The 10,914-nt window shown below is 34.8% G+C and overlaps 1 protein-coding gene across 1 annotated transcript; it reads right to left on the minus strand.

The window, feature by feature from the left end:
* Nucleotides 1-6,448: 6,448 nt before the first annotated feature.
* LOC128172393 (bifunctional 3'-5' exonuclease/ATP-dependent helicase WRN-like) lies at nt 6,449-8,625 on the minus strand. Its single transcript, XM_052838190.1, has 3 exons — nt 8,247-8,625; nt 7,916-8,075; nt 6,449-7,394 (listed from the first exon to the last, which is right to left on the minus strand). The coding sequence occupies exons 1-3, from the start codon at nt 8,623-8,625 to the stop codon at nt 6,449-6,451; spliced, it is 1,485 nt and encodes a 494-aa protein (XP_052694150.1).
* Between the last annotated feature and the right edge of the window lie 2,289 nt (nt 8,626-10,914).

Here is a 10,914-nt window from a genome sequence, read left to right on the forward strand (position 1 = left end):
TAGGAATCCATATGTGAACTGTTTTACAAAACTTCCTATAATGATTCATCGACATAAACCAAATCTGCCATATTGTCGACTTAGGAATATGCAATATTAAATCTGGACTTTGTTTATGTTAGATTATACATGTACATGTACTAGCTTGGTACTTGCACACGTATGTTTATGTACATGTATGTTATAAAACTTTGTATGATGTTCTAAGAATCAGTTGTCAAGAACTACAAGCAAGTTTGTGTACATCCTGCCTTATGTGCATGGCATTTTTTTTTTAAATTTTGTAGTACATATGTGTATCAAAATATGTTAAATGATTACCAGTAAGTCCTAGGATTGCAGGATTTTGTGCATGGCAAGTTTTTTTAAATTGTGTAGTACAGATGTTATTGTATCAAAATATGTTAGATGATTAAGTCCTAGGATTGCAGGATTTGTTGTTGTATTCTCAGTTCCTACTATTGTTGATGCTATTTTACCAAAACATGTCCAATGGAAAATTATTGAAGTAGTGAAAATGGTGGGTGAGCAGACAGGCAACTGAATTTAAAATATGCATATTCAAAACATCTGCATGCATTTTTGTAATTAAGATATATTTTGTAACAAATATTTTCAAGTCAACAAATTTATTCTGTATGTCACATAAGAATTTTTACAGCTATAGTTCGCATTCCTACAAAGAATGCCATATCTGCACTTATTATGGTACCTGTAATTTCATGTTGAACTATAAAAAAAGAACAAATGTTTGTATCGTACATCGAGTTGGATTTAATATTTCTAATGCTTCACTAGATGCTGTCATTAGACAGTAATACCCGCACCATGTGTTTGCCCCTAAATAACACTGTACCAGTTTAATTAAAAATGAAGGCTACATGCAAACTCCGGTAATACATTTAAAAATTATAATTTTCATAACTGAAGGATGAGATCCCTGCCCATATTAAAATACACATCGTGACATGAGCAGCACTTTATGTGCAATTTGGGGTAGAACTGTTTGCAGTGAATTTTCAGTTAATCAATAATCTTAACATTTTATGTCATAGGAAGTATAATGGTCTATATAATTATTACAAACAAAATTAAAAATTAAATTATGCCCCCTCCCCGTGGCGGTTGCCGGTTTTAGATTTGATTCTGTGTGCCTACATGAACATCATCGTGTGCACAAATTCAGAGAAGGGGTGGGAGTGAGGGGTCCAGACCCCCCCCCCCCTCCCCATGAAAATTCGTAAATTACCAAAAATACACCTTGGACCCCAATGCTCTTACAGACATGTAAACGCTCTAACCCATTGCGCTTCAATGTTAGGTAACATTATTTGGGGGGTAAATATTTAATCAATATTCAACATACTTTATTGTTTATCTCAATAGGAGGTACACATGTCCATCACAATATGCAGGTGTCCTGCACCACCTTAAAGCTGTTATTTACCTAATAAATAGTGCAAGTGGATTTGAAGAATAGGTCATAAAAATACATGCATGTTACAAATGACTGATCTTTGTCTGAAGTTACGTACACAACACAGGTTTGCATGTCTCATTAGCGGGTACTAGTTTTACCCAGCTCTTCGATTAGATGGGTTCACGTGTATACATACATGGGTGTTGCTAAAACGCGGAACGGAAAACGGAACGGAAGGAAAACGGAAAATCTTATCTAATGTTATTTACCTCATAGATTTGTTAAGTATGCTAAAACGATATACTTTATGTACCTTTTTAATTTTTTTTGAAAGATTAGCAATATTAGATTATTTATTCAAGAATATTTATTTCCTCAAAATTAACAGTACATGCATTGACCACTATATTCTGTCCCAAAATATCCTCGATTCACGTTTTGCTGTATATTTATATATACCTCAGGGTTCAAGCGATTCTCTTTTAGAAGCATTAACCATTCTCATTATTCTTTCTTTAAAACGTCCTCTCTAGCTTATCAGCTGGTATAAATACACGGCTAAAAATAAAGAAGTCTACGGGGTTTTGCATTTTAACAGACCCGGATGATAGTGTTGAAAAATTGTGCAAGGTCTTCTGAGTGACTTCCAAATGGAGAAAAGATGTCAACATTTTCCATTATAAATCGTCCAAATGTGCTGCATGATTATTTTGGGATCGACAGACTATTGTCCCAATATATAATCGGAAAATCAAACCAGGCAACGTCTAGAGCTCTCTATTCGGATCATATGTATATAGCTGCTGGAATAAACAACTGCATGCTTTGTAATGCAAACGTAAACAAAATTGCATTGCTAAAAATACTAGTTTCACAAATTACTAGTTTCACAAATTACCGGGTATTTGAATGTTTACTGTATTTTAATTTTTTAATGTCGTCAGTCCTACAGTTTTTTTCTTCCATCTCAATGATACTGTATCGTCTGTATGATAAAAGATCGTCTAAAACACCGAAAATTCAATTTTGATGAAAGTATATACATGTACATCATATTTGAAAATAATATAAAAATACTCAAAACACGCATAAAACGCTTTCACTAACTGCGTACGTTACGCTAATATGCCAGCAATACCATATAAGAGAAATAAGTAAAAAGTTATAGCTAATTTGCTCGTTTAATCATGTTAATGTTTCACAATTCGTATACATTTGATTTTTCCGTTTCGTACTCAACTAAAGCCGAATGAATACAATGCTATAATTGATAGACATTCATATGAATATTAATAAGATAGCAACATGTTGATAATCATTCATTAGATATAAATAAAAGATACAAAGTAAATCGTTTCTGGCCAGTCTCTTTTTAAGCGATAAACGTGATGATATTTTCCATTCCGTTCCGTTTTCCGTTCCGCGTTTTAGCAACACCCATACATACATGTCTGTGTTTTCCGTATGCAGAAAAGGATTACGGTAGTTAAGATCAGCTAAAGAAATTCATTATTGTGTTTTAATTGGATTATCATTATGATGTTGACCAATTTAGGTAAGCATAATACATGTAGTAGCAGTAGCACAATATAATAAGATGCCAGCATGGGATTCCTGCCAGCATACATACACATGTATATAAGTTCTACTTTCACTTTCTAAATGTAATCTCCCTTTGACAGCATACTGTATCATCATCTTTTAATATTTAAATAAGCTTATCATCGTTACCTATCCTATCGCATTTGTAAAGTTTCTGTCATTTTAGTTGCAAAAGTTATTTTTTTCATTTGTCAGACTGCATGCACTGTTGAGTTGACCCCATATTGACCCTGTATAAACAATTTCTTATTAAATTTGTGTATTACATATGTAAGTAAGTGTAGACACTTATATTTTTTATATGAGTAATAATAGGAAGGAAGGAGTATTTCTTTCTTAATGTATTATAATGCATCAAATACAATGTAGGTCATGACCTTATGGGACTGTTCTGACCCCACGAAGCAGGAAAATACAAAATATCTTCTAAAGTCATTATGATGCATCAACTGGTGTAAAGTACATTAATGACCCCCAGGTGTTGTCTTATTCTTATGTTATACAGTAGTGTTTGATCCATGTGGATAATTCCTAGCCTAATGATGTCACTGCTTTGTTTTAGGAGACTTTACAATTGCCCCAAATAGGTGAATACACATGGCAGTGATGCATATAACATTTTGTTTATAAATCTTAAAAATTGAATTAAGCAATTTCCAAAATGTTAATGTGAATCACGAGAGAAAAAGCAATCAAGAAATGATTTAAAATTTGCTACTGTACACATGTAAGAATGTATTAAGAAGACTGAATTATCTTTATAAGCAGGTTAGATTGGGGGGGGGGGGGGGGCATGAATGTGGAGTATAAACATTTATAATTTGAATCATTTATTGTTATTAATTAATTTTAACTTGTCAATGAATACTACTTATTGATCCCAAGGTAGAAATATGACCTCTGATCGTATCTCAATAGATCATTTGTCAATTATGCAAGGTGTAATGTAATTTTTTTAAGAATAACATTTTTTACCAGTTTATAAAAGTTTTTAGACACCCAAATTATATTTTGATTTTAATAGATTATTGGACAAGGAAGGGGGGGGGGGGAGAGAGAGAACAGTTTATATTTGAGTTTGTTTGGGAGTGGGGGTTCCAAGTCATATATTTGACAATTTTTTAATGTAATTTAAAATAAGACTAAGCCATACTACAGTCATGAACATGAATAGTATAGAACAAAACACAAACTAATACATGTACATGTATATATACATAGGAAGTATTACAAAACAGATGATTGATCTAATATCTGGGTTCTTAAATTGAATCATATATCATGTACATATTATATTATTGTTTATTTGTTCAAGGCATTTAAGATGGTATGTAGGTCATGATCCCAAGTGCTCTTCCTGAAATTATCAAATATCATAAAAACCATTGAGATCCCCACCTTAATCCAAAGATATTATTCCTCCTTAGGTCATGCAGGCGCATCAGATCATTATGGCATGTAAGTCATGACCCTAAGGGGTCATCCTGACCCCCTTAGAATCAGAAATTGTCAATTATCTTTAAATTATTGATGTTTGATGATTCTATCTCTATTTAATCTTTATTAATTATTAAGTTTCCTGAATGAAGTTTGGAGACTTATTGTTTTTGTACGGTTCTTAATACATGTATATATTCTTCATCTTCTTTTTCTTCTTTCCCGCTCTGAACTTGTTTCTCAGAGATGGCTGAACTTAATTGTACAAAACTCTAGGATATGATAGGCCTGCAAATCTAGTTGTGCACCCTGGTTTGATTTTTCTCATTTTGGGTTAGACAACCACTTTTTGGGGGAGGGGGGGGGGAGGGGGGTGTCAAAAGGGTGTGGGGTCTAACATTGAACCTTGTAGGAAGAATCATAGACTCTATTGTAAATGGTAACTTGAAAACGGACAAATATAATAATATAGGGTTTTCATAATCATATATTGGCTGTTACTGGCAATATATAGGGTTTATTAGATCTGACCCCTGGGGTCATCCCCACCCCCCAGGAATTTGAAATTACCATATATCTCAGAAACTGTTATAATCATGACCCCTAAACCATATATATTCATGTTTCTGATGTCAAGGGGCATCAAATGTTATGTAGGTCATGGGCCCTGTGGGTGGTCCTGACGCCCTCAAACAGCAAGTCCCTTAATATCTTCAAAACAGTTGAGATCCCCACCCTTAAACCATATATATTCATGTTCCTTGTGTCAAGGGGCATCAAACGGTATGTAGGTCATGGGCCTCGGGGGTGGTCATGACCCCCCTTGAACAGGAAGTGCACGAATATCTCGAAAACGGTTGAGATCCCCACCCCTTAACCATATATATTCTTGATCCTTAAAGGGCATCAAAAGGTATGTACCGGTAGGTAATGGGCCTCAGGGTTAAATTTAATTTTTCAAAACCGTAATGCACATCTATGGAACAGTTCCTATCATATCCCAAGATATGATGTGTCTATCCATTAAATCATAAAAGGAGTTCTAGGATCTATGTTTTTTTTTAAGTGATAAACATCAATTTTCTGCTACATTTTGACTCCCTTGATGAAATTTAAATATTGAAAACCTTACTGCACATCTATAGAGCAGTCCCTATCATATCCCAAGATATGATTGTCTATCCATTAAATCATAAGAGGAGCTCTTGGATCAATGTTTGTTTTTTTAGTGATAAACGTCAATTTTCTGCTACTATTTGACTCCCAGGATGAAATTTAAATTTTTAAAACCTTATTGCACATCTATAGGACAGCCCCAATTATATCCCAAGAGATGACGTAGCTACTCCAAAAGTTGTAAGAGGAGTTCTGGGAACCATATTTTTTTTGCCAAAAAACGTCATTTTTTGTTGCCCACTGATCCCCTTAATTAAAAGAAAAAATCTGGAACCTGATCATGCCTCAATATGACACCCCCAATCATATTCTAGAAGATCATTTGGCTACTGCTTAAAAAAAATGACGTTTTTTAAACCAGTTTTTTTTGTAAAAAAACGTCATTTTTTAGCCATTAAATGACCCCCAGGACAAAATTGAAAATTCCGAAACCTTATTGCGCATCTATAGGATACCCTAAAACATATTCCAAAAGATGATTTGTCTACTTTTGAAAATGTAGGAGGAGTTTGAGGAAGAAGGTTTTTTGTGAAAAAACGTCATTTTTTACCAATTATTTGACCCCCAGGACTAACAGAGAATTTTTGAAACCTTTTTACAAAACAACATGATACCCCAAATCAAACTCCAAGAGTTCAGTTTGCTGGTTTATAAGATGTAGGAGCAGTTTGAGAAAGTAAAACGTGACAGACGGACGGACGGACGGACGGACGGACAGACGGACGGACGGACGGAACAGGGTAACAACAATATACCCGAACTTTCTTTAGAAAGTGCGGGTATAATAACATATCACAATAGCAACTGTTCTTATCAGATTTCAAGGTTAAAGTTCAATTCTGAGGCAAATGTACTTTCCCAACAGTCCTCTGTATTTTCTGAATTATCACTACAAGTACTGTCCGTGTCAGTTAGAACTTCATTCTCTAAAAGAAGTAGTTCACAATTGTCACATTTACAACCTTTTTGGCAAATATCACAACAAGTATGTATTCCTGTGTCTTTTTCTAGTTCTTTTAAATCCGAGTCCATCAAAAAATGCCTCATAATATTCAATCTTCTGCAGTCACTTGAACACAGAATCTCTTTCATATCTTTATTTAAACGCCGCAGATGATAGGAATTAAACAGTATCATTGCTATTGACTGTTCACCATTTCTTCCTATTCTACCTATTTCTTGAACTAAATCTACAATATTGTCAGGCATTCCAAACAAAATAACAGAACAACAATCTGACACATCAATACCCATTCCCAATGCATTTGTACATATAACTAATCTTTTTTTACTACTGTTTGTTTTATCTCCCAAAAACTTAACTATTTCTTCCTTTTTGGATGGGGGAGTTTCTGAATGAAACATATCAATTAAGGAGCCAAATGTCTCCTCATCCAGCTCTTTAGAAAAATAAGAGTAAAGTTTTGACACATCATTAATACTGTAACAATACAACAGGGTTTTTGGAAAATCACCAGCCAATTGTTTCAAACCATCTACAAGCCATGACATTGCAATTTCCAGTTCATTTGAAACTTTACACACTGAAAGTTTAATGTTGGCTTTGTTTGGAGACTTGAAAATTTCCACAGTGTTTGGTCCAAAACACAACTGCTTCATTACTCGTTTCTTAATTTTTTGTGTGCAGGTTGCACTCAATGCCACAACATTGGCTTGTGGAAATAAAGAACGCAGTTCTCCAACAGAAGCAAACCACTTTCTGAAAGCTTGTTTATTTAGTCCACTTATGTCTTCACCCCTAAAAAATAAAGGACCACATGATCATGATGTTTTACTCTATAATTACTGTGGAATCATTTTTATTCGTGGGGGTCAGTGTTCATGGACAGCCAAAATTGTCCTGGTTCATGAGGACGTTATTTAGTTGGTAGTAATCGGGACAACTTTAATGAATATTAAACAATGCTTGTATATATGTTTGTGGGAATGTAAATTCGTGGGCTAGGATTACCCACGAAAGCCATCAACATTGGTCCTCCACGAACAACAATGATTCCACAGTATTATAGTCTAAACTTAAAATACTGGTTCAGTGTTTTAGCTATAATATTTCAGTAGATTGAAAAAAAAAACTTATTTTGATTAACTCTGCCAATTGAGAAATATGCCTATGTGTGACATTTATTTCAGCAGATTGAAAAGAAACTGTTGCTTACAGCAGTTACCGATTCTCAACAAAACATTACAAATATAAGCATCAATTTTAATCTCTGTAAACCATTATTCAGAGAAAGTTATGGAAGCCTGGAATATAATTACCATGTTGCAATGGTGTGGAACTCGTCTATAACGATGGAACAAACATTTAACTTTGTTATGCCCTCTCTCCACCCAGCATCATTTATAACTCGTTCTGGGGATGCATATATGATATCTATTTCCCCATTCAGGATACGGGCATCGCTTTCTACACTTGATCCTGTAAACAATGTACATGTAATTAATCTTCAGTTGACTTCAACTTCAAGTATGGCGAGGGGAAGTCCAGGAGAGGGTGTTATTATTTGAACAGTTCAGACACGTTTACTCATTAATATTGTTACATTGTAATAGTAGTGGGTCATTGAAATAATTCAGAAAAATACCATACCTATGTATGCTGCCGAAACACTTTTTATTGTTGCTAACTTCGCCACCTGGTCCTGCATCAATGCAACTAAAGGACAGCACACTAACATGACACTTTGGTTAAAATCTGCTCTTATCTCGCGAATAACCGGCAATAATACGTGAAAAGGAAGCGATTTTCCAAATCCTGTTGGCAATATAACTAAACAGTCTTTCCTTTCGACTAATATATCCAATATTTGTCTCTGTTCCGGCTTTAAAGAGTCAATACTAAAACTTGACAACGATTTCTTCAATGCTTCGTCTGTGTCCGCCATTTTTAAAGCTATACCGAACATGAAATGAAAAGCGTACAGTGATTGGTTAATATGAAAGTGTTTCATTGGCTGACCCTGGGTCATGAAAGTTCATTCTGACGTGACCCTGTACGGGATGTCTTCAGATCTTTGTGTAGCGACATCGAATTTGTCAGAGCGGATCAAAGATCTTATTGTGTAGCGACATCGAATTTGTCGGAGCGGATCAAAGATCTTATTTTAATCAGATTGACTAATGATGGTCCGTCAATAACAAGTGAGGGATCTGTCGGTACACTGTTTGGCAATAGTTAACTAGCTTCCAAAATAGGCATCGACTGTGATTCCACACCAGTATTAAAAAAAAAATATTTTGAGAAAGCGGTCGGGAGGGGGGGGGTTCTAATTTTCATATTCCAAAAATTCTTGTAAATCACATTGCTCTGACAGGAAATAAAAGTCTAGATAACAGGCTAGAGTCATATGCTAAATTTGTTAACTATGTCTTTGAAGAATCAGCTTTTTGTTTGGAAACTCTACAATTTGAAAAACTGAATCACTGAATTTTTAAAGCATAGCCATTGTACAAGCCCGTGAGCAGAACAATGCAATTGTAAAAGGTGATGATGGTGCGATATTGCTAACTGTCAAAGAATCTAGAGGGGAGGTAACTGGAAACACAAGACTTGGAACTTTTTTCTTCGGTTTATCGAGAAAAAAACTGAACTATTGGGTTTTTAACGAGCAACGAATCGTATCTGCAACTATAACGACAGAAACTACTATAGTTGTAACAAAGGAAAAATGTTGTCAGTAACAGAGCTAGATACAGACTTTGTATCGTCTTGAAACCATGAAGAAGCTGACACTTGTATGTTCCTATATACAAAACATGCAGCCTTGGGTAGTATCAATTCAAGTTTGGTTACAGATTGTTGTTGTTATTGGTGTGGGTGTTGTTGATGATTTGAAAGTCGATGTGTTATGGGTGAAAGGGCAGGAATTTACGATCGATACCAATTCATGATAATGTTTGATCAGTGGGTCCAAGATCAACAGCACTTTAATTCTTTCATGCATTCACGGATTGGGATACAGAGTCCGTATTTGATGGGGCATGTACAATTATAGCATGTCATGCTGAAATGTGTTTGAGAGCGTTGCAGAGGTATTCGGATTCTTAAGTTTTCCTTGTGACAGTGTGACAGAACATATAATCAATTTATACACATCATGTACGTTCGATCCAGCACTGCAAATAGAGTAAATGACACGCGCCTTGGCCTCTTTGCTCGCAAGCAGCGTCCGTTCAATGGCATCCCTCTATCCCTCAGGAGCTGCGTATTGCAAGCTAAACATACATTTGGTTAGTCACTATACAAGTGAGAAAACTCACCATCCCCTCCAGATGGGGTTCGGATAAAGATAACGGATTTTGGATTTTAACACTGGACATCCTTACCGGCACCATGTTAAGAACTACTGAAACATTGATGTTATATTAGTTGTTCCGGGGAATGCAAATGTTACAAGTCCGAATTATTTTCCACTGCTTTTTGCAGTGCAACTGCTAAGACGATTAGATCATGTACCTTCAAAAATGAGCTGCAGGATGTTTTTAAACGCATGCACAGAGTGTCCATATATGAAATGAACATCAAATTATAACATACAACAAATTCTTTTTCATAATTTCACAGAAAATAAAAACATTACCCAGAAATATTTAGAATATCATGAAAACATTATGAAAAAAAGACGCCATTTTAAAATAAGAGGCGGCCATTTTGAAAATGACCACAACTTGAATGGCCAACGATTTTTTTTGATCAAGTTATGTTCAAGGAACCTTCAAGCAAAATTTGGTGCTTGTCTCCACAAGTGAAATATTCCATCCATTATCCGCTACACTAATTGTCTTTTTTTTCAAATGGGAAATATTTAGTGACACTTAGTGTCCCTTATTATTCTTGGATTACATATCTTTTTATGAAATTATTTGGTTTGATTAACACGCATGTGATCTGTTCTCTGAAAGAAAAATACAGACCTTGGACAGGTTGAATAAAATCTTCCCAATAAAAATAACGCTGATAGATACTCTTGATGACATGTTGTATTCTCTAGCCCCTAATTCACGGTGTTTTGCAAAATCTTAGCAAAAATCACAGTAATTTAATTAGTGGTTTATGCTAAAAATGAAAAAAAGGTTTTGTAAAAACAACGTACTAACCCCCAATTAATGAATTCCTTGTAATTGCTAGGCTTTGCAAATCATCCGCTTCCTTTGCTGACTCTTTTATTTTGTCGACTTAATTTTAGTATTTTTTTTTTTTTGGTTTCTAATCCAAGTTTTTGTTTTCCCGTCATGCTGTCACTGTTATCTAAGACATT

Source organism: Crassostrea angulata, chromosome 2 (genome assembly GCF_025612915.1).
Source record: "Crassostrea angulata isolate pt1a10 chromosome 2, ASM2561291v2, whole genome shotgun sequence".
NCBI classification, from domain to species: domain Eukaryota; kingdom Metazoa; phylum Mollusca; class Bivalvia; order Ostreida; family Ostreidae; genus Magallana; species Magallana angulata.

What these genes read in the sequence shown, in the direction of transcription:
- LOC128172393 (XM_052838190.1), bottom strand. Translation starts at nt 8,625, where the DNA reads ATGACCCAGGGTCAGCCAATGAAACACTTTCATATTAACCAATCACTG. An exon ending in TGTTTCGGCAGCATACATAG is followed by an intron (nt 8,076 to 8,246) that starts GTATGGTATTTT and finishes CATTGTTTACAG; the next exon opens with GATCAAGTGTAGAAAGCGAT. An exon ending in TTCCACACCATTGCAACATG is followed by an intron (nt 7,395 to 7,915) that starts GTAATTATATTC and finishes TTTATTTTTTAG; the next exon opens with GGGTGAAGACATAAGTGGAC.